We start from the raw sequence: 26,564 nt of genomic DNA, 5'->3' as shown, positions 1-26,564 counted from the left end.
GTAGAAAAACCCCTCTTCACCCGGGACGCTTCCCAGCTGAAAGGTACCTTCCTCAGCACAACCCTCAAGAAAAGCAATATGGGCTTCGGATTTACCATCATCGGTGGGGACGAGCCCGACGAATTTCTCCAGGTGAAGAGCGTCATTCCGGATGGGCCGGCGGCACAAGACAGCAAGATGGAAACAGGTAACAGGCCCACAGTTGGCAATTTGTGTTTAGTGGATAGCAATCCTGCATCTCTGCGGGAATATATGTGTGTGTGCATATACCAGTGGTGGGTTGCTCCTGGTTCAGTCCGGTTCTATAGAACCGGTAGTAAAACCAGTCGGAGGCTCCGCCCACCCACCACGACGTCATCATGGGTGATCTGCACAAATCTGCGCTCCCGCTGCGAACCGGTAGTAAAGGTAAGTGGAACCCACCCCTGGTGTATACATACACGTACACGTACACATACACACATACACACACACACACACACACACACACACACACATGTCTCAACTTCAGCTAACATCTCTGCAGGAAAATATGTTTGCATGTATATGTACATATAAATATACATACACACACTCACACACATATAGTATATACATATATATGTGTGTGTTTATGGATATGGATATGGGTATGTGTGTATGGATATGGATATGTATGTATCTATGTATATATGTATACATGCAGTGGTGGGATTCAGTCGGTTTGCACTGGTTCACCCGAACCGGTTGTTAACTTTTTGCTCAGTTCGGCAAACCAGCTGGTTCCACTACTGGCTGGCCCCGCTCCTCATCCCTCCCCTCCCCATCACTCCTCGCCTGCCCTGAAAAGGTAAGGGCAATGGCAGGGGAGGGGAGGGAGTCTTGCTCTGGGTGGGGTTGAAAATCTCCGCCGTAGACGGTAGTACAAGAAGTGGTGCAAGGAGTAGCACAGCTCTTGCCGGCCGGAGTGAAGTAATGGCGCTGTTGCAGCAAAGTGAAATTTAGTGCACTTCACAATGGAGGAGATAGGGTCCCCTCCTCCTCATGGAGCCCATTACAACGCGGAGCCACAATATGACCCTGCCCCACTTGTCCCTGGCAACAGCAGCGGTCTCAGCTGCAGGCGGGTCAGGTCAGCGGGCAGGCCATGAGGCAGCGGTGGCGAACGCGGCAGGCCAGTGTCTCAGGGCGGAGAGCAGGTTGTGTAGACACACAAGACCCCCAAGCGACTGAGGCATCCGTGCCCAGCTGCATCAACAAAGGCTGGAAGTAGCCGCTCGCCATTTCCTGCTGCAAAAATCTTTTTTTAAAAACCCTGACTGTTAGACAGCAAGACCCAGGAAGAGATGAGGTGCCGGAGAATCAGACCCAGCTGCTTCTGTCCGCCGCAGTGCTTCCCAGATGCGGCTTACAGCTCCGAGCCCAAAGTGGCAGGAGGAGAACACTGCCTTGAGCGGAAATGTACTGTGCCAAGTGGAATGCTGTTGATGCACAACGACGAGTATAGGGGCATTTCGCTCCCGCACTAAGGCTCCAGCCATTGCCACCGCCACTTCGGCCTGCCTGCGCCACCCCACCTTTCCGTGAGTGACGTTGAGTTGGCCACACCCACTTAGTCACATGAAACCCCCCCTTCCCAGCCATGCCTACCCAGCTGGTCATTAGGGAGAACCAGTTGTTAAGTTACTTGAATTGCATCACTGTGTATATGTATATATGTATATGTATGTACTGTATGTATCAGTAGTGGGTTTCAAATTTTTTTACTACCGGTTCTGTGGGCGTGGCTTGGTGGGCGTGGCTTGGTGGGTATGGCAGAGGAAAGATACTGCAAAATCCCCATTTCCTCCTGATCAGCTGGGACTCGGGAGACAGAGAATAGATGGGGGCGGGGCCAGTCAGAATTTTTACTACCGGTTCTCTGAACTACTTAAAATTTCTGCTACCGGTTCTCCAAAACTGGTCGGAACCTGCTGAAACCCACCTCTGCTACCTCTGTGTATTTGTATATGTGTATGTGTGTGTGATATGTATTTGTCTATATGTGTACTGTATGTGTGTGTATGAGTATATGTATGTGTGCATGTGTGTATCTATGTGTATGTAGGGGTGGGTTCTACTTACCTTTACTACCGGTTCGCATCACACCCGCGTGCTCTTTCGCGCATGAGCAGAAGCTTCGGTGGCCAAAAAGATCATAAAATGTTGGCAAAAGTCATTTTAAAAAATGTCTCACTTAACAACAGAAATTTTGGGTTCAATCGTGGTCATAAGGCAAGGACTACCTGCAATTACAATTTTATTTCTTTTAAGTTATGCCTGCAGTTGAATCCTTCATTCTCATCTGGATTTCCGGTTGTGAAAAAGTTTGTGTGTTGCCCCAGAAGGATTCAGTATTTCTGACTGAACAAAATCTGTAATGGCATCTCCTTCTTATTATTTTTTAATGAGATAATTAATCGATATCCATTATCCGTCCTTATTTCCTCTGAAGGGTTGGTCTGTATATCAGGATCTTTTAATCTTTCCTACACCTCAGTATAAATTGCAGTGTATTTACACTGATCCATATACCGCAGTTCTATAGTCCTTTTTATCTTGCTACAGACGTACCACAATTCTGATATTTCTGAAAGGAAGTTTCAGAACGATGATTCCAGCTTTTATTAATATTGTATTACTCCGAGAATTGAACTCCCTTGTCCTTTTTCTGTAATTCTTTTTGTTGCTGTCTTATTCAACTTTAATTTTCATTCAGTCTGAGTTGTCTACAATGCCGGAATAATACCAGGGTGCCTCCATTTTATGTTAAGCAAAATCTTGATACGAACTTGTTGCTTGGACTTCAGAGTTATTGGATTTAAATCCCTAGATAGTTGCAGTTTTATTGCATTTTTTTTCCCTGAGCTTTGCCTGCCTTTCTTTCGGATCAAGCCAAGGAACGTATTTTCTGTACGCTGTTGAAAACGTCAGATAAGCTTCGGTTTGAAAGAAGACGTTCAAATATTGTAAGAACTCGTGATTTTCTCGGTTCGTGAGAAAACTAATTAAGGTGAATCAAGAGTCAAATGTTATAAAGAGAGCCAATGGTTTCACTTCGAATTTGCCAAAGAAATTATCTTTAGATAAACGCTATATGTAGTGTTCCATTAAAATTCATGCTTATGGAAAGATAGAGACAGAGATGGAGGGAGGGAGGGAGGGAGAGAGAGAGAGAGAGAGAGAGAGAGATGATCAGAAGATAGATAGATAGATAGAGGATGCATAGATAGATAGATAGATAGATAGATAGATAGATAGATAGAGGATGGATAGATAGATAGATAGATAGATAGATAGATAGATAGATAGATAGATGATGGATGATAGATAGATAGATGATGGATGGATGGATGGATGGATGGATGGATGGATGGATGGATGGATGGATGGATGGATGGAGAGAGAGAGAGAGAGAGATGATCAGAAGATAGATAGATAGATAGATAGATAGATAGATAGATAGATAGATAGAGGATAGATAGATAGATAGATAGATAGATAGATAGATAGATAGATAGATGATGGATGATAGATAGATAGATGATGGATGGATGGATGGAGAGAGAGAGAGAGAGAAAGAGAGAGACAGGCAGACAGACCTTGGGATTCCTGGAACAGTGATAAAAATAAAAATAGTCCTGAGTCACTTTTTTCAATGCCATGGTCACTGTGAACGGTCGCTAAATGAAATGTTGTAAGTTGAGGACTACTTGTACTTTTTAAATTATTTTAAATAATGAAATAAAAATTGTTGAATTGTCCCTCGGTGAGTTAGGCGGCATCAACAGAGGGATAGCATCAGGGGTGGGCTTCAAAAATCTTAGCAAGGGGTTCTCTGCCCGATTGCTGGGTGGGAGTGGCTATGGTGGGCGTGGCCTAGTCGGCCTCCTGTACCAAGGCACAGGAGGCGTTTTTGCCCTCCCCAGACTCCGGAGGCTTTCCTCGAGCCTCCAGGAGGGCGAAAATGGCCTCCCCAGGCTCTGGAGGCCCTCTGGAGGCCATAAACAGACCCGTTTCTGGCCTTCCTGAACTTCCAGTAGGCCCATTTTTTGCCCTCCCCGAGCCTCCACACTCACCCTGCACTTACCTGCATCCAAACAGGCCACATGGTGACTCCTAGGCGGGGTGGGGGGAGAGGCCAGCCAGGAGTGGGATTTGGGGGTTCTCCGAACTTTCACAAAATCTTAGCTAGAGGTTCTCCCGAACCTCCCGAACCTCCCGAACCTCTGCGAACCCCCAGCAGCCCACCCCTGGCCTGGAGATGTGAGGCAACCCAGGGAGATGACAGTTTAAATTGCCTTTTTTATTATTTTATTTTTTATTTTTTATTTGATTTATATGCCGCCCTTCTCCGGAGACTCAGGGCGGCTTACAATGCACTAAGCAATAGCCTTCATCCTTTTGTATATTTATACAAAGTCAGCTTATTGCCCCCACAAACTGGGTCCTCAATTTACCTACCTTAGAAAGGATGGAAGGCTGAGTCAACCTTGAGCCTGGCGAGATTCGAACCTGCAGTAATTGCAGGCAGCTGGTCTTAATAACAGGGTGCTTTAGACCACTGTACTACCAAGGCTCTTTTATTGCTCCAAAGTTCCCCAAACGCTTCCACGTTTCTGACAAGTCCCAAAGCAAAGTGATCACACACACACACACATACACACACACACACACACACAAGTAGCAGAGCCCAATGCTGTGAACACAACGGCTGCAAAGCAAGAAATCCAGCAGGGTAAATCAATTAATCCAGGAAGCCAGGAAGAAAGCAAGAAGTCCATGAAACATCAAACGTCGGCAACAGCACTCAACACTCCAGGAATTCAATGTTTGTTCCCGACAAATGCCCCTCCCCACAGCATCTCCTTAAGTCTCAGTCCCCAGGTGTGCCTTGTGGAGAGGGGCAGGGCGCTCTCCTCCCGAGTCGATGGGTCAGTCTGCGCTGTTCCTGCCTTCTCTCCACTCTGCGTGCTCGAGGATCAGGAGGGGGTGGTCCTTGCTCATCGCCTGAGCTCTGTCTCTCATGTTCCCTGCTGAGCCTCTCTTGGTCATCCTGTTCCCCCCTTTCTCCCTGCTTACAAGCCACCCCAATCCTGAAAGTCCCTGGCCTGACTGGGCCTGCTTCTCCCCATTTTCCTCCAAAGCCAATAAAGCCGCCCCCTCGATCTTCATCGGCTCCAGTTCCAGCTCATGTTCCTCCACAGATTCAGGTTCCGATGGGGGCATGACAGGAGGATAAATCATAGGATGTATGGATAAGGGAACTAAGTCTGTTTAGCCAAATGAAGAGAAGGCTTAGGGATGACATCAGAGGTGGTATTCAGCCGGTTCAGACCGGTTTAGCCAAACCGGTAGCAGAAATCGTGAGTGCGCCCACCTCCCCTGCCTCGCCCCCTGCCCTGGTTCTATGCTGTCCTATTTAGGCCCGTTTTTGAGGCTGGGCGTATGCGCGGAAGGTGCGTACATGAGCAAAGTGCATGCGCGGAAGGCGGGGCGCATGTGTGGAAGGCAGGCGAGTGCGTGAACCTAGTGTGCATGCGCCCAAAGCGAACGCATGCACACACGGCAAACCGGTGGTAACAAATTGTGAAACCCACCGCTGGATGACATGATGGCATCTTCCAATGCTTGTGTTCTGTCCCCAACCACACGCACATACACCAACAGACATTCAAGAATTAAAGACCAAACCAGCCGGCAAAATCCTTTTCCTTATGATAACGGAACTTGGCAACAACCTAGTGGCTGCCTGCCAAGAGTTTATTATTTACGAAGAGGAGAGATAACTTCTCCCCACTTCTGGTACATCAAAAGAAACAGCTCAATAATTACAGAGTCAATCAAGTCCAGAGATAATCCAGCAAAGTCTATAGCAAAAAGTCCGACAATGCAGAATGGCGTGGAAGCTTTCAGCTTTGTTTGTCACAAGGTTTGACTGGCCACCATGCTCCCTTTTATATCCTGTGGGGGGTGGTCCAGTGACTCAGCCTAATCTCGGGCATGCCTTTTCTTCTGTTGTGCGTGCTTATCTCTGCGACGCTGGCGTGGATCCAGCCAAGACTCATTACCCTCATCACTGTCCATCTGTGGCTGCGTGGACGTGCTTGGCCCCGGCCCTATCTCTTCCCCTTCAGCGGACAGCAAAGGCATTGCCAGAGAGGAGGGTCCTGGAGAGGGAGGCCTTGCCAACTCCTCTCCTTCACTCTCGAAGTCCTCTCCTGCCGATGACACAGGCTCAGGTAACGGAGCCACAACAGCTTGATGGTCTGTCACAGAGAAAAGAATCTCCATTTATTCTGCATGGCACCTGAAGGCAGGACAAGAAGCAATGGGTGAAAGATGGTTAAAGATAAATCAAATCTGGAACGAAGGAGAAATTTCCTGACGGTAAGAACGATTAATCGGTGGAGCGGCTTGCCTCCAGAAGTTGTGGATGCTCCATCACTGGAGGTCTTCAAGAAGAGACTGGTCAGCCTTTAAAGACAAATCCAATATGGTAATAAGGATTTCCTGAGTGGGGAACAAAAAAACCAACGTACAGACACACTGGAGAAACAATCCCAAGGAATACTGTACTTTTCAGAGTATAAGACGCACTTCCCCCCCCTAAAAGTGGGTGGAAATGTTGGTGCGTCTTATACACCAAATACAGCCATTTTTGGCCTCCCGAAACCCTGCCCCATGCATCCCGTTTTTGAGAAAAACAGGCCCATTTTCACAAAAACAGGATGCACAGAGGGTTTGGGAGGCCTGCAGAGTGCTCCTTGGGGGCCGGGGAGGGCAAAAACCAGACTCACAGAGGCCAAAAACATTTTTTTTCCTTGTTTTCCTCTTCGAAATCTTGGTGCGTCTTATACTCCAGTGCGTCTTATAGTCTGAAAAATACGGTAATTACTTTTGGCTATTGTATTTCTGTTATTCCATTATAAAATGCAATGTCTCCGTATCTAAATGGAATAAGACTATATCCACGGAGGATGACAAATTGGATAACATCCCTTTGCATTTTAAATATGATATTTCCTTATTAGGATTACGCTTACACACAGGGAAGAATGCTGTTAATTAATATCTCCTTCTTCGTGGATAATTGGTTTCTGAACAGACTCGTTTTGTTCCTCTTGTTAAACAGGTTCTTTTAAAAACTCTGTTTAAGGAGCCTAATGTAGTTTTATAGATAATTGCACTTTGTTTTGTGTATTGTATCTTTTGTTACAAATATTCATCCACAATTAATCCAATCAGAGGTGGGCCTCACATAATTTAACAACGGGGTCGCCCAGCACCGAAAATGTGAGCGCAGCTTGTACGCATATACACAGCTTAGAAAACATGGCTAAATAAACCCACAGGTCGCTACTACCGATTTGCCTGAACCGGCTGAATCCCAACCCTGAATCCAATCCAATGCTGTAAATTAGTCCGCTTCTGTCTCATACTTGCTAAGGATTCATAATTCTTTTTTTTTCCCCCACAAAATATTTTAGTTTATTCAAAAAAGATCAAAATACAATACGCCAAAATAGATAAGATAAACTTTATTGTCATTTTTTTCTTGTTTCATTGGCATCCTTCAGTCTCAAGAGACGAGGGTATCATGCTCTGGAAAGAGGTCCTAAAACACCATCTAGCGTGACTAAAAAGGCCAATTCGAGAGTGGCAATTCCTTCCACACTGAGGGCGGTACATTCGGTCCCCTGCCCACCCCCCAGATTTCCCTGGTTCCGGGACTGCCTCTTTGCCTCAGCCTGCCGAACAAGTGTCTCTTCGAATTGGAGAAGGCCATGCTGCGTCTTTAGCCTCCAAGCTGAACGATCGGAGGTCCAGGTTTCCCAGTTGTTAATGTCCATTCCCAGGGCCTTTAGGTCCCTCTTGCAGATATCCTTATATCACAGCTGTGGTCTCCCTCTGAGGCGCTTTCCCTGCACTAATTCTCCATACAGGAGATCTTTCGGAATCCGACCATCGGCCATTCTCACGACACGCCTGACAATTTTTTCTTGTGGCACGTATTAAAAATGAAATTTTGTTGCCTGCTCTCAAAACTGCTCTCAAAAAATATTGAAAAAAGAAAAAAAAAATAACAAAAAAAAAACCCCATTAAAAACAGGTGTCTTTTAAAAATAACATATTTACATATAACATCCTTCCTAGTTGAATGTCGATTAGTATACTACAGCAATCTCACCCCTTCCGAAGCAAGCCCAAAGAATTTTAAACTGTTAAGCCACTAAATCTGATTACAAATTGTTAGCCAGTCATTTATAGACTATATTAATAAATGGTTAACGGGGGGGAAAAACAACAATAGTGAATATGTAACTATATAAAAAAAGGGACGCGGTGGCTCAGTGGCTAAGATGCTGAGCTTGTCGATTGAAAGTTGTGCAGAGTTCAGCGGTTCGAATCCCTAGCGCCGCGTAACGGGGTGAGCTCCCGTGACTTGTCCCAGCTTCTGCCAACCTAGCAGTTTGAAAGCACATAATAAAATGCAGGTAGAAAAATAGGGACCACCTTTGGTGGGAAGGGAACAGCGTTTCGTGCGCCTTTGGCGTTGAGTCATGCCGGCCACATGACCACGGAGACGTCTTCGGACAGCGCTGGCTCTTTGGCTTTGAAACGGAGATGAGCACCGCCCCTAGAGTCGGGAACGACTAGCACATATGTGCGAGGGGAACCTTTACCTTTACCTAAATATATAAAAGTAATAAAAATTGTGAACGGTAATAAGAGAAAGACAAATCTGGCATTCCAAAGCTCACTGTTAACAAACCGTTATTGTAATCAATTCGCAGAAAATTTACCACAGCTTCAAACCCAGCGGTGGGTTTCACAGTATGTTACTACCACTTTGCCCCCCCCATGCCCGTGCCCGGTTCGCACATGCGCCTGCCTTCTGTACATGCGCTCAGACTTCCACGCATGTGCTTTGCTCATGCACCCGGCCTCAAAAACATGCTAAATAGTATGGCATAGAGCCGGGGGCAGGTGGGGCCCGCCAACGCGCTATTTCTGCTACCGGTACAGATGAACCAGTCCAAACCGGCTTAATACCACCTCTGTTCAAACCCCAACCATTCCAAATATTAACCTTAATTAGTTCTGGATCAAATATCTAGGCTTGTTTCTTTATACCATCTCTTATAAATTGCTGATTGATTGATTGAATACAATAAGTCCCATCTCTAAAGCCAATCTCTCTCTCCTCCCCCCCAAAAAAATCCAGATAAAATCATTCCTCAATTAGATGCATTAAATCCATTTCCCATTCTCCATCAAGGATTCACAGTTTTCCTAATAGATTTGGCCTTTTTGACTTGGGAGCCAGAAATATGGAGCTGTTCCACTGGTTAATTGTTTTCACCTTCAGGAAATTTCTCCTTGGTTCTAGATTGCTTCACTCTTACTTACTTACTTACCGTATTTTTCAGAGTATAAGAGGCACCGGAGTATAAGACGCACCTACCTTTTTTGGTGAGGAAAAGAAGAAAAAGAAATCTGCCTCTGCCTCTGAGCAATTTTGCCTTGTTGCAGCAAACAGCTTTCATTTTCATTTTCGTTTTCAGCATAGCTTGATTAGCACAAGGGGGAAAAAAATCTGCTCCAGCAATTTACCTCCTTGCAGCAAGCAGCAGAGCCCTGCGCAAAACAGCTGAGAGCAAATCAGCTGAGAGTCGGGAGGCCGATCCAATCAACTTGTGCTAATTAGGCTGTGCTGAAGCTGAAAGGAGCTGTTTTTTCTTGCTGTTTGCTTGCAAGAAGGTAACTGCTGAGAGGCAGAGGCCAAAGGGTGGGGGCCAGTGGGTTGGCGGGGCTACATTCAGTGTATAAGACGCACCCAAATTTTCACCCCCTTTTAGGGGGAAAAAAGGTGCGTCTTATACTCCGAAAAATACGGTAGTTACTAAGCTCCTTCCTTAGTTTCCATCCGTGGCTTCTTCTTCCTTCAGGTACTTTGGAGAATAGTTTGACCCCCCCTCTTCTTTGTAACAGCCCCTCAAATATTAGAAGACTGCTTTCCTGTGTCATCCCATAATCCTTCTTTTCATTTTTTTTATTAAACATTTTTTAAAAACAAAAAGAAAGCTTTAACACTTTTTCCGTTTCAACAGTTTCGCATCAGTCAAAAATTTCGTACTTATACATTTTTTCTTCCCTTATTCTACTATATCTCTTATACATATACTTCTAATATTTATTTATTTATTTACATATAAATACCCGTGTACACACTTTCATTTCTACAATAATCCTTCTTTTCATTAAACCAAACAAACCCAGTTCCTGCGACTGTTCTTCATATGTATTAGCCTCTGGTGCCCTGATCATCTGTAGAAAAATAAAATATGCTGACTATACCATTTGCAATTACAAAGGAGCAAGGAACAACGTTGCTTTATTTATATTCATGGCTTCCTACAGGCCTTAGAGAATTTGTATCGGTCCAGCAACTTATGCAGTTTCTGCAAATATTGAAATAAAATACACAGCGCTAAGAGTCATTCCGGTGTGTTCCAAAGAATAAATTCTGGACTTTATGAAATGAAAGGAACTTGAAAAATAACATTCCTTCTTGCAATAATATCCAAGTGTTCCAGAGAGATCCCACAAGTGTGTGCATTGTGTGAGTGTGTGTGTGTGGAATTATTCCCTATCTGCTTGCGTAGCAGGAGCCTCTCAATAACTTTACTGACAGCTTGCAAACTTGGCTTTTAGGCAGTAGTGGGATTCAAATAATTTAACAACCGGTGGGTGTAGACAACTCAATGTCACTCAGGTCAGTGGGCACTTCGCCTTAGCTGTTACAATGTAACAAGGGTTAACCAGAGAGGCAGTTTCTGTAAGCAGGGCAATAAAGATTAGGCTAGAAACAACACCAGAATGTTTCCTTCCTGCCTTCCTTACAGGATTAGCCCTGTATAAAGTGGGAAAAAACAAAATAAGATTTCTTCCAACAACCGGTTCTCTGAACTGCTTAGAAAGTTAACAACCAGTTCTCCCGAATAGGTGCGAACTGGCGGAATCCCACCACTGCTTTTAGGGCTAATCCAGGGACAATGATTTAATGGAGATGCGAGCCATTCTTGGATGTGAATTAAGAAAGTCCAACAAAATTATCATTACAAAAAAGATGTTGAGACTTTGGGGGAGGGGGAAGTGCAGAGAAGAGCAACTAAGATGATTAAAGGCCTGGAGACAAAAACATATGAAGAACCAGAGGTGGTATTTAACCGATTCGGGCCGGTAGCAGAATTGCAGGTGGGCCCACCCACTCACCCTGGCTCTATGCCATCCAATTTAGGCAAGGTTTTGAGGGCGGATGTGCGGATGTGCAGAACGCGAGAGTGACATGATGATCTGTCCCCGTCCACACACACACACAAACACAGCCAGTCGAGGGTTAAGAAAGTACTTGGCACGCACACAGGTCGTTATCTCAAACTTGGCAGCAATATAATCACCGTCTGCCAAGAGCTTTTACTGCAACAGATAACATAAAATTACATACGCATTGCAAATAGTCCAGCAAAACAATATTCCTTTCGGCAGCTTCAGACGTTGTTCAAGTGACTAGCCAAAGTTCGTTTTTGTTCGTCACGGAGTTTTACCAGCCACCACCCTCTCTTATATAGTCTCTGGGGTGTGGTCCAGTGACTCAGTTCTAATCCCTAGCACGCCTCCTTAACTGCTGCAACCGTTTATCACGCCTTCGTTGGCGTGCATCCAGGAATGACAGCTCTCCTTCGCTCTCATCCGAGACACCTGGCTCCTGGCTAATCTCCTCTCCCTCGGCCAGCACCTGAGACAGTGCCAGAGGGGAGGGGCCTGGAGAGGGAGGCCTGGCTGACTCCTCTTCCTCATGTTCGGAGCTTTCTTCCTCCGATGAGATAGGCTCAGAGGGCGGGGCCACAACACATGATAGCACTGTTTCAGTATTTGAGAGGCTGCCACAAAGAGGAGGGGGGGTCAATTTATTTTCCAAAGCATCAGAAAGCAAGACGAGAAACAATGGATGGAAACTAATCAAGGAGAGAAGCAACCTGGAATTAAGGAAAAGCTTCCTAACAGTGGGAACAATTAACCAGTGGAACAGCTTACCTCCAGAAGTTGTGGATGCTCCATCAATGGAGGTTTCTAAGAAAAGACTGGACAGTCACTTGTCTGAAATGGTATAGGATCTCCTGCTTGAGCAGAGGGCTGGTCTAGAAGACCTCCAAGGTCCCTTCCAGCTCAATTCTGATTGATTGATTGATTGATTGATTGATTTGATTTGATTTGATTTGATTTGATTTGATGAGTTCTTCTGAAACTGTGAGCCTGAAGGTTCAGGATAACCAGTTAAGAAGACTTATTTTTCATGACTGTAAGCAAGAATCTAGTCATCTAAGGATCAGCATTAAATTGGTGCTAGATAAGAGTTAGAGGGATGTGGTGGCTCAGTGGCTAAGACGCACAGCTTGTCGATTGAAAGGTCGGCAGTTCAGTGGTTCGAATCCCTAGTGCCGCATAACAGGGTGAGCTCCCGTTAGTTGTCCCAGCTTCAGCCAATCTAGCAGTTCAAAAGCAGGTGAAAAATGTAGAAAAATCGGGACCGCCTTTGGTGGGAAGGGAACAGCGTTCCGTGCGTCTTTGGTGTTGAGTCATGCCGGCCACATGACCATGGAGACGTCTTCGGACAGCACTGGCTCTTCAGCTTTGAAACAGAGATGAGCACCACCCCCTAGAGTCGGGAACGACTAGCACAGAATTCAAGAGGGGTCTGAACTTGGAGAGTTTGTGGACATGTAATGATTCTAAGCTGAGTTCTCTCTTGACTCCTCTCCCTTGCTCTGCCTCTTCTTCTCATACATAAACTCCAGCAGGAGGAAACACACCCATAAAAAAAACATAAGTAAATAGCTTTTGTTTTCTGTTGGCAAAGAGTGATAAAAAAAAACTAATCTGGAAGAAATAATGGGCCCCTCTTAACTTCTCATTTTATTCATTTTTGATTAATTTCACTTCATGAGCTACCCAGTGAGTGATAAATATATACGTTTTCTTGCATGCAGAAATGACAGGCAAATGAATGGTTGTGCTACTATATGGAACTTAATAAATTAGAACCTGCCTTTTGAATTTTGTTATTTAAATGTTTACATTTCAGGTTTTAATTAGTGGTGTTTTTCTTCTTTTTTTTCAAATATGGATGCAAAGGATTCTCCAGGAATTCTTTTTCACGAAATAGAAATTTCGGCTGAAAGCGGTACTGAGTCACGTAGGATGTAAAGGATAAATATATACATTTCTATAACAGCGACAGTGCTATTTTTTTTAAAATAAATTTTTATTAGAGTATAAATATTAAAAAAACATAACATAACATACACACAACAAACATTTATACAACATATAAACAAAAAGAAATTATGTTTCCTTCTTAAGCATTGTTTCAAAGTGACATCCTGCTTGTTATATATTTCTTCACCTCTCCTTAGTGTAATGACATTTTCTATACCGGTAATATTTCCCCTCTAGGTTTTTTGTTTATTTCTAATTTTTAACCAATTATACCATTTATTCCATATTTTATAGTAATCTGATTCTTCTCTTTCTTGTATTTCTTTGGTTAACCTATCCATTTCAGCGCATTCTAGAATTTTTTCTATTAAGTCTGTTTCGTTTGGCGTTTTTTCAGCGACAGTGTTATGTTGGAGTTGAGGGAGATGACAAAAATAAAATACCGTGTTTCCCTGAAAATAAGACCATCTTATATATTTTTTAAACCCTGAAATAAGCGCTCGGCCTTATTGCCATGTGCTCAAAAGCTCGATTGGGCTTATTATCAGGGGATGTCTTATTTGGTGGAAAACGGTACATATTCTTAAAAATATGAAGAAAAATATGATAAATTCATTTTGTTCTGAAATTGTGGTCCTACATAGATTTGGAAGAACTGCTCGGCATGGAGTCCAGCTGTTTCATTTAATATTTCTAAGTACTGTAAGGGAGGAAAATAAAATACATTTTCAGATTAGAATCAATTTTGCTGCTCCGCAGGGTGAATCAGTACGGGGAATGGAAAATTGAGTCATTTCAGAGCATCTATACTTCCGAAAAACGTCTTTTATAATTGACGTAGTATTTATTTATAACTTTACCTCATAGACTCTTAGCTGAATACTCCAACTCGAGGTAATTATAATCAAAATGAAGAATACAAAATAAAACTCCCTGCGTTTTCTTTTTCTTTTTTCCATGTGAACTATTGAACTTTATTGGATGGATTCTCCTGAAATTTTATGAATATTTGTGATGGCTGTTTTTGTTTGAGAGGAAGGAGTATATTGTATGAAACGCTGTAAATTTATTGGGGTCATTGCTCTTTAGCCGTCTGGGTTGAATCTTTTCCAATCTTCTTTTATACACATGATATCTCTCATGCTGTATTATAATGTTTAAGAGATAGCTTGGGAAATAAACATTACCAACCTCCCACTAATTTATTTTGCCCTTGTTTTCTCAGAAGACACCTAAACAATTTGTAGACTAAATTAAACAGCGAGGTGAATATCACCATATTAGATTGCATGTCTCTTCCAATTTATCAAGACAGGACAAACTAATTTTTTTCTCTCTCTATCGAGGGAGGAAGCTGTAAAGCCTTATGCGTTTTCAGGATTTCTACATAAATATGAGCTAAAATGCAATCTGTTTTCCACACAAGTCCTAAAATTAAATAAGGAGAAACGAATTAAACAAATAAGTAAAAAACATTATGCTGGTCCATTGATTTACTGGGGGGAAAAAACAATAATCTTTGGACCACACTTGGAATATTGCATCAAATTCTGGTCACCACAATATTAAAAAGAGATGTTGAGATTCTGGAAAGAGTGCAGAGAAGAGCAACAAAGGTGATTAGGGGGCTGGAGGCTAAATCATATGAAGAACGGTTGCAGGAACTGGGTATGTCTAGTTTAATGAAAAGAAGGACCAGAGGAGACATGATAGCAGAGTTCCAATATTTGAGGGGCTGCCACAAAGAAGAGGGGCTCAATTTATTTTCCAAAGCTCCTCAGGGCAGGACAAGAAGCAATGGGTGGAAACTAACCAAGGAGAGAAGCAACCTAGAATGAAGGAGAAATTTTGTAACGGTGAGAGCAATCAACCAATGGAATAGCTTGCCTTCAGAAGTTGGGGTTAAAGTTTTAAGGACCATTGTAGATAATTCCCATAGTCCTTAAATCTAGGTATCATAGGGACTTGGCAGGATGTTACATAATGGTACAATATCATCTTTTATAAAGTCAAAGAGAAAGCCAGATTCACCTAACAGTCCGGTTTCTAAGTTAACAGAATAACAGAGTTGGAAGGGACCTTGGAGGTCTTCTAGTCCAACCCACTGCTTAGGCAGGAAACCCTACACCACTTCAGACAAATGGTTATCCAACCTCTTCTTAAAAACTTCCAGTGTTGGAGCATTTACAACTTCTGGAGGCAAGTTGTTCCACTGGTTAATTGTTCTGACTGTCAGGAAATTTCTCCTTAGTTCTAAGTTGCTTCTCTCCTTGATTAGTTTCCACCCATTGCTTCTTGTCCTGTCCTCAGGTGCTTTGGAGAATAGTTTGACTCCCTCTTCTTTGTGGCAGCCCCAGAGATACTGGGACACTGCTGTCATGTCACCCCTAGTCCTCCTTTTCATCAAACTAGACATACCCAATTCCTGCAACCGTTCTTCGTATATTTTAGCCTCCAGTCCCCTAATCCTCTTTGTTGCTCTTCTCTGCACTCTTTCTAGAGTCTCAGCATCTTTTTTACATCGTGGCAACCAAAACTGAATGCAGTATTCCAAGCGTGGCCTTACAAAGGCCTTATAAAGTGGTATTAAGCCTTCACGTGGTCTTGATTCTATCCCTGTGTTGGCTTTAACAATGGCAGGGATTCCTTTAACAAGTGTAGGAAGAAAGGTTGTGAAATGAGGAAAAACTCACTAAACAGCTGCCTCACTGAACAGCAGAAATGTTTGGCACAGTTGTGGTCATAAGATGAGGAGTAGCTGCCTTTATTATTATTATTATTTTCCTCAGCTGCATTGCATGTGACAAGAAGAACGGTTGCTGAAACTGGGTATGTCTAGTTTAATGAAGAGAAGGACCAGGGGAGACATGATAGCAGTCTTCCAATATCTCAGGGGCTGCCACAAAGAAGAGGGAGTCAAGCTATTCTCCAAAGCACCTGAAGGCAGGACAAGAATCAACGGGTGGAAACTAATCAAGGAGAGAAGCAACTTAGAACTAAGGAGAAATTTCCTGACAGTCAGAACAATTAATCAGTGGAACAACCTGAAGTTGTGAATGCTCCAACACTGGAAATTTTTAAGAAGATGTTGGATAACCATTTGTCTGAAGTAGTGTAGGGCTTCCTGCCTGGGCAGGGGGTTGGACTAGAAGACCTCCAAGGTCCCTTCCAACTCTGTTATTCTATTCTAAGGCAACACAATCAGAAGTGGTATTCAGCCGGTTCGTACCATTTCAGGCGAAACGGTAGCGGAGATCGCCCACCCGCTCACCCTCACCAGCTCTATGCCATCCTATTTAGGCACGGTTTTGAGGCCGGGCACATGCCCGGAAGGCGTGCACAGAAGGTGCACACGCACGCATGCAAGGTGCATGCAAAAGGTGCACGCGTGGTGAACCAGTGGCAACAAAATGTGGAACCTGTCAGGTTTCGATGTCATCTCAAATGAATTGCACTCCCAAACAATTAATCTTTGCTGAAATATTCCATTTATTGAGTACGACAGATCTGGCCCCGACTTCGTCGTAGCCGATACTAACCCTCTGACCCCCAAACCCTTCCCTTTCAGTTCCCCAATTCTCATCTTCTCATTGGCCATCTTCCAAGTCAGTCTCCCCAGCTTCTGACCTCACCCCACAGGAATGTTCCCCCCTCCCGTCCCATCTCCTAGGGGATATTATCTACAGAGAAAATAAGTAGGTGAAAAGTCAAGCCTCATCTTTTTATGGCAGTATCAGAATGCTGACAGAACCCACCGCTGACCACAATGACTCTCCTTTCGTGATGCATAAATGCCATTTTAGTATTCATCCCTGAGCTTTGAAATGGTTTAAATAAAACGAAAGGAAAACAACCCCAAAAAAAGCATAGAAAAGTTAACGTTTCGAGTAACGGAATGCAAAAGTGTTCTTCAGACAGGAAGAGCGTTGTCCATTAAATGTTCGTGGTGTCGTGCTATTCTTTGTACCATAAAATAAATTGAGTTCTGGCCAAAAGATTTGAAGATTATACTGGAGTCGTATTATTACTCGGTTTTATTCATTTGCCATTAAGGAAATGAACACCTCATATATTTTTGTGTCTGAGTTGGATCTCACTTCTGTTCCTTAATTAAGAGATGGGAAATTTGAGGAAATGGTAGAATGTTCAAACAGGCCATTTATTTTCTTTTTATAGAAAGAGCTTTTAATATTCCTACGTGTTTTTCGTTGTATCAGAAGGTGAGCAGACTGGACATAGTCAATTTAATTTGTTCCTCACTATGCCTTTGGAGAACAGCCTCCTAAAATCCATGAGGCGGACATGTTAGCTGTTAAAAATGAAAACTGCTCTTCCCCATTTTCCACCGCTTAAACCCTCTGCACTCCTTCACAAAATGAACTTTAAAGTGCATTAAGGATGAATTCGGTGGCCCTCTTTAAATTCCACTCCCATGATCATCATTTCATGGATCCTATCCTCCTAGTCAACCTATTCTCCAAAGCACCTGAGGGTAGGACACATTCTGGTCACCATGATAGCCCCCCCCCAAAAAATGTTGAGACCCTAGAAAGAGTGGAGACAAGAGCAACAAAGATGATAAGATGTCTAGAAGATAACGGTATGATGAACGATTGTGGAAATTAGTTTTGTCTAGTCTAACAAAGAGAAGGATTAAGGGTGACATGATAGCTGTCTTCCAAGACAGCTTTGAAGGACTGTCAGAGAGAAAGAGGGGGTCAACCTATTATCCAAAGCTGGACAAGAAGTAGTGGGTTATTAAAGGCAGATCCAACTAGGACTAAGGAAGGAGAGGAGAGGAGAGGAGAGGAGAGGAGAGGAGAGGAGAGGAGAGGAGAGGAGAGGAGAGGAGAGAATGCAGAAGAGAAGAGAAGAGAATGCAGAAGAGAAGAAAAGAGGTAAGAGAAGAGAAGAGAAGAGAAGAGAAGAGAAGAGGAGAAGAGAAGAGAAGAGAAGAGAAGAGAAGAGAAGAGAAGAGAAGAGAAGAGAAGAGGATAAGAGAAGATAACAGAATAGGATAAGAGGCGAGCGTAGTGGAACGGAGCAGAAGGGAAGAGAGAGATAAGAGAACGGAACGGAACGGAACGGAACGGAACGGAACAGAACAGAACAGAACAGAACAGAACAGAATAATAACTTTATTGTCACGGCACATCAAAATGTATGCCGATTTCCTGTTGTTCCTCATCAAATTTCCTGTTGGTGAGAGCAATTAATCAGTGGAACATCTTGCCTTCAGACGTTGGGGTGCTCCATTACTAGAGGTTTCCAACCATTTGTTCTGGAATGGTATAAGGTCTCCTTCTTGAGCAGTTGGTTGGACTAGAAGACCTCCGTGCTCCCTTCCAACTCTTTTTGTATAATTCTTCATTCCTACTCGGAAAACCTAATCTCGACTCATATGAAGCTTCAGGTGAAGAAATAGTACCCAGCAGATGAGTAGCACTCTTTACAAAGGTGCTTCCACGTCACCAAACTTTTAACTACAGGAGATTTTACTCCCTCCCAAATACTAGAGAATGAACAAGGGGTGTTTTTCGGTCTGTTCTTCAAAGCCATTGCTGTCCTGTCATCAGCTGAGACACTCTAGGTCAGGGGTGTCAAACTCAAGGTCCGGGGGCCGGATCCAGCCTGAGGGGTGCTTAGATGTGGCTCACAAAGCTGCCCCAGAAACAGTGAAGGACTGGCCCGCAGTGCATCTGCCATTGACAGTGGAGCTTGGGAGGGCTGTGTGCGGCCCTCCCAAGCTCTGTTTTCACTGGCAGAGGGTTGCAGGAGGCCGTCGCAGCTGAAATGGAGCTTGGGAGCCTGTTTTCCTTAAAAGCAGAGACATCTGCCAACAAAAGTGTATATTGTCAGGGCCATGGTTTTCCCAATTGCAATGGATGGCTGTGAAAGTTGGACCATAAGGAAGGCTGAGGACCAAAGAATTGAGGCCTTTGAACTCTGGTGCTGGAGAAGACTCCTGTGAGTCCCTTGGACTGCAAGGCGATCAAACCGGTCAGTCCTAGAGGAGATCAACCCTGACTGCTCTTTAGAAGGCCAGATCATGAAGAGGAAACTCAAATCCTTTGGCCACCTAACGAGAAGGAAGGACTCCCTGGAGAAGAACCTAATGCTGGGAAAGATAGAGGGCAAAAGAAGAATGGGATGGCAGAGAACGAAGTGGCTGGATGGAGTCACTGAAGCAGTAGGTGTGAGCTTAAATGGACTCCGGAGGATGGTAGAGGACAGGAAGGCCTGGAGGAACGTTGTCCATGGACATGACTTCGCAGCTAACAACAACAAGCCTGTTTTAGCTGGAAGAGGGCTCGAGCCGCCATAGGCGCCCCTGACACGAGTGACATCGAGCTGGCCACGCCCCCACTGGCCCCCACAAGGTCAAACACAATCCTGAGGCGGCCCTCAATGAAATCGACTTTGACCCCCTTGCTCTTGGTTTTTACGATGGCAAAAAAAAGGAAGCTTATTTATTTACCGGTTGACATGTCTTCTACCTCACCTAACACTCTTTTTCTTTTCACCAGCCTTGATGTGAAAATACGTGTTATTTTTATTTATCCCATTTTACCATCGTACAAAGCTTACAAAAGGCCGTATCGGTGCAGAAATTTCTGCCTGTTTTTTTTTTTTTTCCCCACTCTTTGCTCATTTGTGCTTCCCTGTCAGTTTTCATCCCTCCGGTTTGATATTTGCCCCCTCAGCAAATAATCAAAGTCTTTAGACTGTCACAATCCGTTTTATTCTCCTTTTCGTGCAAAAAGAAGAAGAAGAAGAAGAAGAAGAATATGACGTTATAAACACTCTCATTTCAATAGAACACAATAGAAATGTAAATAGCCTCGACTAATCCACATCTGTTTCTGGGTAATTGCCGGATGCATGCTGGTTTGGTTAAGCCCCCAAATTTTGAAAAGCCAGCTTTTTAAATTAAAACACGCACAAGAAAAAGTTTAAAAGCTAGATAAAAAATGGTAACTCCAATGTGATTAGAAAAATCATGGAGTGTGCAGAAATGGATAAGCTTATGAAGGAGATACAAGAAAAAGAGGAAACAGACTATTACTTAGTCTTGGAGAGATGGTATAAATGGTTGGAGGAAAAGGGAAAAAAGGATGAGGGAAGACTAAATAATGGTTGAGTTAGGAGAAGAAATATAGGAACAAATGGGAAGAAATAAAAATAGTGGAAAGGAAATTGGGTATACATTTATGTCAAATGTAAATAAAACAATTAGAATAATATAATACATTATAATGGTATATATACAATATATTAGAAATATACCGTATGTATAAAAGATATACTAAGATAAGAGAGAGAAAATGTATAAGTATGGATTACCGATGCGAAACTGTTGAAAAGACGAAAGCGTTAATATCTCTTTGGTTTTTTTTTTAAAAAAAACTGTTCAATAAAAATATTTAAAAAAAAAAAAAAAAAAACCTCAGTTCACTCAACCAGCACAGTAATGTGGGATGTGACTCATTTTAGGACCGCTTTGCTTAACAATGGAAGTTCTGGCCTCACTTCTAATCATAAACAGGACTATATGTATTTTGGTCTCTGCAAAAGAATAAATAAACATAAATCTGACTTTAAAAAGGGAAAAAAAATGGTAACTCCATAAACGGTATATCTGTCTTCCATTCTTATTCAGCAACGATCATTTCCGGCAAATAGAAACATTATTTTATCTACGTGTAGGAGAGAGTCATAAAAATGTAAAACTGGGATCCGATTTTAATGGCTAATTTTTGCTGAAAAGTCCACACCAACCGTCTTCACTGTGTACAACAATGGACTAAGTTGCTACTATCCTGTATCAACCGGTTTAACAAAGGGCCAGCTTGTACTTTGAACAAGGTATAGTACAGATAGTTCCTTGACTTGTGACCACTAATTCCCATTGCTAAGCAAAACAGTTGTTAAGTATAGTAATAGTAATGCAGCCTAATGTGAATAGTTTGACAGTGTTGAGGGAATTATTTGTTTAGTAGAGTGATGGCATTCGGGAAAAACCTGTTCTTGTGTCTAGTTGTTCTGGTGTGCAGTGCTCTATAGCATCATTTTGAGGGTAGGAGTTGAAACAGTTTATGTCCAGGATGCAAGGGGTCTCTAAATATTTTCACAGCCCTCTTTTTGACTTGTGCAGTATACAGGTCCTCCATGGAAGGCAGGTTGGTAGCCATTGTTTTTTCTGCAGTTCTAGTTATCCTCTGAAGTCTGTGTCTGTCTTGTTGGGTTGCAGAACCAAACCAGACAGTTATAGAGGTGCAGATGACAGACTCAATCATTCCTCTGTAGAACTGGATCAGCAGCTCCTTGGGCAGTTTGAGCTTCCTGAGTTGGCGCAGAAAGAACATTCTTTGTTGTGCTTTTTTGATGACGTTTTTGATGTTAGGTGTCCATTTTAGGTCTTGAGATATGATAGAACCTAGAATTTGAAGGTCTCTACTGCTGATACTGTGTTGTCTAGGATTGTAAGAGGTGGTAGTATGGGAGGTTTTCTCCTAAAGTCCACCACCATTTCTACGGTTTTGAGTGTGTTCAGTTCCAGATTGTTCTGATCGCACCACGAGGCTAGTTGTTCAACCTCCCATCTGTATGCGGATTCATCATTGTCTCGAATGAGACCGATCACTGTTGTATCATCTGCAAACTTCAGTAGTTTAACAGAGGGATCTTTTGAGATGCAGTCACTGGTGTATAGAGAGAAGAGAAGTGAAGAGAAGCATCTTGAATGAGAAGTGAAACTTTTTCAGAGAAAAAAATTAAAAAAAAATCCAGTTGCCCTTTGGAAAAAAAGCACCTTTGTGTTGTGACCTAGGCCCAAGTAGTTATTACAAGACACAATCAGTCCTAAACAAACATATTTTATTAAAACAGCTGAGAATTACTTCATTCTCAGCTTAGTCCAAATTAAGTCCAAAACAAATCCTTCCTAAACAGTCCTTCGGCCTTATTACCAACCTTTGTCTACTTTGGCACCCTGCCAAAGGCTTTTCTTTTCTTGGCTAAGCCCCACAAAGTTCAGAAAAAAGAGATGCCGACAAGAAACAAATGTAGCAACATTGCTTTCCTACAAAGATCCCAAGAGCCTTTGCTGCTCTTTTAAGCCTTCTGGGGCCAATCATCTCCTGGCCTTACTCCCAAGTCGTCCATTTTGCTTTAGCTGCTCTTGTCTTCTGGCAGCTCTTCGCATGCGTGCATTAGGAACCGGTTCCTCCTGGTACTCTGCCTCTCTGCTATCCGCCTCTGGAGGCTCCGGAGTCCACGCATCGCTCCCAGATGGCCCTGGCCCCATCTCTGCCTCTGACACAGAGCCTTCGTCCGGGCCTTCCAGGACTGGCCCATTGTCCTCCCCAGCCTCCTCACTGTCTGACTCTGCTGCCAGCTCCGCAGGCTTCTGGCGGACCACAACACTTTGAGACAACTATGACCTGGATGACCGAGACTCTGCACAGACACTCTCGAGTTTTCACTAACATTATTATGTCTTGTAGGCCATAATCGCTCTTGACGTTAGGTCTGGAGTTTCTCACAAGCTTCGAATCCTGCACATTTGTCTTTGTGATTTGGTTTCTTGTTGCTGCTAAACCATTGCTTTAGATTAAGAAGCTGTCAGTAGCCAAGCCACTATTTCTCAAGGTAGTTCAGGGGTCAGGAGATTGCCGATGATACCGCATTGTTGTTTTAAAGCAACCGCAGATAATAAGTCATGTTCTGTCACTGTATTTTTCTGGGTCAGTCCTGGAGCAGATTATTTGTGCGTACAAGCCTGGCCTTATCGATCTTGCGCCTTCACCTTATTGTGCAGGCAATTTTATTGTCTAAAAAAGAATCTCCACACCTATTACACATCCCAGTGTGTGAGTCTGTGTCTGATAAATTGTAACCAATAAAGTCGTATCTGCAGCTTAACCGTGGAGGACTCTTGAGGTGTGATCCTGGGGTTGTCCAGGGGTGAAATCCAGCAGGTTCTGACAAGTTCTGGAGAACCGGTAGCGGAAATTTTGAGCAGTTCGGAGAACCGGCAAATGCCACCTCTGGCTGGCCCCAGAGTGGGGAGGGAATGGAGATTTTGCAATATCATTCCCCCAGGAATGGGGAGGGAATGGGGATTTTGCAGTATCCTTCCCCTGGAGTCGGGCAGGAATGGAGATTTTGCAGTATCCTTCCCCTGACACACCCACCAAGACACATCATGCCCACCAAGCCATGCCCACAGAACCAATAGTAAAAAAAAATTGGATTTTACCACTGGTTGGACTAGAAGACCTCCAAGGTCCCTTCCAACTCTCTTATTCTGTTAATTTACTAACCTGACTGTTAAGTGAATCTGGATTTCCCTGTGATTTCACCACTGGTGTTGTCCCATTTTACACATAGGTATGTGTCAATTGTGTAGCAATTTTTGTGGGCAATCCCTGTAAGCATTGCATATAGGCATGTTTTTGGTAGGTGAAATATTGCGTTTGTAGAACAAAAACCATTGAAACTTTATTGTGACTGTGATTGTTTGGTGCAAGTACAGATTAAGTGAAACCTGGCTCAAAAACAGTAACTGTGAGAAGGACCTTGGAGTCCTAGTGGACGATCACTTGAATAGGAGCCAGCAGTTGCGGCAGCAACAAAAAAAAAACAGGGGTGAAATCCAGAAAGTTCTGACAGGTTCTGGAGAACCGGTAGCAGAAATTTTGAGTAGTTCGGAGAACCGGTAATGGAAATTTTGAGTGGTCGGAGAACTCGCAAATACCACCTCTGGCTGGCCCCAGAGTGGGGTGGGAATGGAGATTTTGATGTATCCTTTCCCTGGAGTGGGGTGGGAATGGAGATTTTGCAGTATTCTTCCCCTGCCATGCCCACCAAGCCACGCCCACCCACAGAACCAGTAGGAAAAAAAAATTGAATTTCACCACTGAAAAAAAAGCTAATAAAATCCTTGGTTGTATAAACAGAGGCATAGAATCAAACTCAAGTGAAGTATTAATACCGCTTTGTAAAACTTTAGTAAGGCCACACCTGGAATACTGCATCCAGTTTTGGATTGCGAAAAAGATGTTGAGACTTTGAAAAAAGTGCAGAGAAGAGCAACTACAACGATCAAAGGCCTGGAGACTAAAACATATGAAGAACGGTTGCAGGATTTGGGTTTGGCTAGTCTAGAGAAAAGAAGGAATAGGGGGGACATGATAGCAGTATTCCAGTATTGGAGGGGCTGCAACAAAGAAGAGGAAGGGGGTCAACTTATTTTCCAAAGCACCAGAGGGCAGGACAAAAAAAAAACAATCGATAGAAATTAATCAAGCAAAGACGCAACCTGGAATTAAAGAGAAACTAAGCGCCAATAGGGAAGCCAGATTCATTTAACAACTGGGTTACTAACTTATCAGCTGCAGTGATTCATTTAACAACTGTGGCAAGAAAGGTCGTAAAAGGGGGCAAAACTCACTTCACAAATGTCACACTTAGGAACAGAAATTTGGGGCTCAATTGTGGTCGTAAGTCGAGGTGTATCTGTAATATATTCCCTGTCATTTTAAGCAATTATCTCAGTAGCTGCAGCATAGTTCAGTAGTGGGATTCGGCCAGTTCGCACCAATTCGGGAGAACCGGTTGTTAACTTTCTGAGCAGTTTGGTGACCTGGTTGTTGGAAGAAATCATTAGGGCAGAGAACCGGTTGTTAAATTATTTGAATCCCACCACTGGCATAGTTGTTGTCTCAAGACAAGATGACTGTATCATACGTTGTGGTTTCTTTTTGTCCAGGTGATGTTATTGTCTACATTAACGAAGTCTGCGTCCTCGGACATACTCACGCGGATGTTGTCAAACTCTTCCAGTCTGTTCCCATTGGTCAGAGCGTCAACCTGGTGCTATGTCGTGGATATCCTCTGCCCTTTGACCCCGAAGATCCTGCCAATAGTGTAGTGCCACCACTCACCATGATGGAGAGGCCTCCGGTCATCGTCAACGGAAGACATAACTATGAAACGTATTTGGAATACATTTCTAGAACTTCCCAGTCCGTTCCGGATATCACGGATCGCCCGCCACATTCCTTGCACTCCATTCCAGCAGAGAGTCAGCTTGATGGCACATTCCCACCACCCATCCATGACGACAACGTCTCCATGGCCTCATCGGGGGCCACCCAAGCGGAACTCATGACCTTAACCATTGTGAAAGGGGCCCAGGGCTTCGGCTTCACTATAGCGGACAGTCCCACAGGACAGAGGGTGAAGCAGATTTTAGATGTTCAGGGGTGCCCCGGTTTATGTGAAGGTGACCTCATTGTCGAGATCAACCAGCAGAATGTACAGAATATGAGCCATGTTGAAGTAGTGGATATACTCAAAGAATGTCCGGTTGGAAGTGAGACGTCTCTGTTTATCCATAGAGGAGGTAAGTCTGGAAGGTCTACACAATTTACAGTAATTTGTGGTGTGTGAAAGTTTTAAAAGATGCTTGCTCTATCAGTGTGTTATGAAGTAGAAGTCAGCTACCTCCTTAAATATACCGTATTTTTCGGAGTATAAGACGCACCTTAATTCTTGGGGAGGAAAATAAGAAAAAAGCTGATTGGCAGGTGGATCGGCCTCCCAGAATACCCCCAATCAGCTGTTTCCAGAGGTGAATTTTAGCAACAGGTTCGTTCGTTCTTTGTGAGCTCTGTGCCTTGCTTTTTTTTCTGCCTCTGAAAGCCTCCGAAACAGAGCTTCAGAAAAAAAAGGCTTTTTTTCTGAAGCTCTGTTTGGAGGCTTTTTTTCTGAAGCTTCTTTCAGAGGCTTTTTTTTCTGAAGCTTCTTTCAGAGGCTTTTTTTCTGAAGCTCCTTTCAGAGGCTTTTTTTTTCTGAAGCTTCTTTCAGAGGCTCTTTTTCTGAAGCTTCTTTCAGAGGCTTTTATTCTGAAGGACTATCTGTACTCTGTTCAATCTCCTTTCTTTGGTATTGGTATGCAGATTAACCTCTTCAGATCTGTTGGTTATTGTGTCGTTCTCCAGATTTGTTAGCATAGTTTGGTTAAAACCTTTACCGATTCTTCTTTTGTTGCTTGCCATATTATTTTAGGTAAAAGCCTTTCAGAGGCTTTTTTTTCTGAAACTTCGTTTCTGAGGCTTTTTTTCTGAAGCTTCTTTCAGGGGCTTCTTTCAGCTTCTGAAATCTCCATTTACGAGGCTGGGCGCGGCTACATTCGGAGTATAAGATGCACCCAGATTTTCACCCTCTTTTTTTGAGGGGGGAAAGGTGAGTCTTAT

The 26,564-nt window shown here is 43.5% G+C and overlaps 1 protein-coding gene across 23 annotated transcripts in view; it reads left to right on the top strand.

Annotated features, from left to right (window-relative positions):
• The window catches only part of MAGI2 (membrane associated guanylate kinase, WW and PDZ domain containing 2), a 630,648-nt gene that overhangs the window by 489,084 nt on the left and 115,000 nt on the right, over positions 1-26,564 (top strand). For all 23 annotated transcript variants that reach the window (XM_087873383.1, XM_087873381.1, XM_087873380.1 and 20 more), the window contains 2 exons: positions 5-187; positions 25,076-25,711. In XM_087873383.1, coding sequence (XP_087729509.1) covers positions 5-187; positions 25,076-25,711 — 819 coding nt within the window. The remainder of the gene's footprint in view (positions 1-4; positions 188-25,075; positions 25,712-26,564) is intronic.

This window comes from Pantherophis guttatus, chromosome 7 (assembly GCF_059756535.1).
Source record: "Pantherophis guttatus breed Tessera chromosome 7, ASM5975653v1, whole genome shotgun sequence".
Classification (NCBI taxonomy): Eukaryota; Metazoa; Chordata; class Lepidosauria; order Squamata; family Colubridae; genus Pantherophis; species Pantherophis guttatus.
The sequence above is the reverse complement of the archived record's forward strand: the minus strand, read 5'-3'. Positions and strand labels throughout refer to the sequence as shown.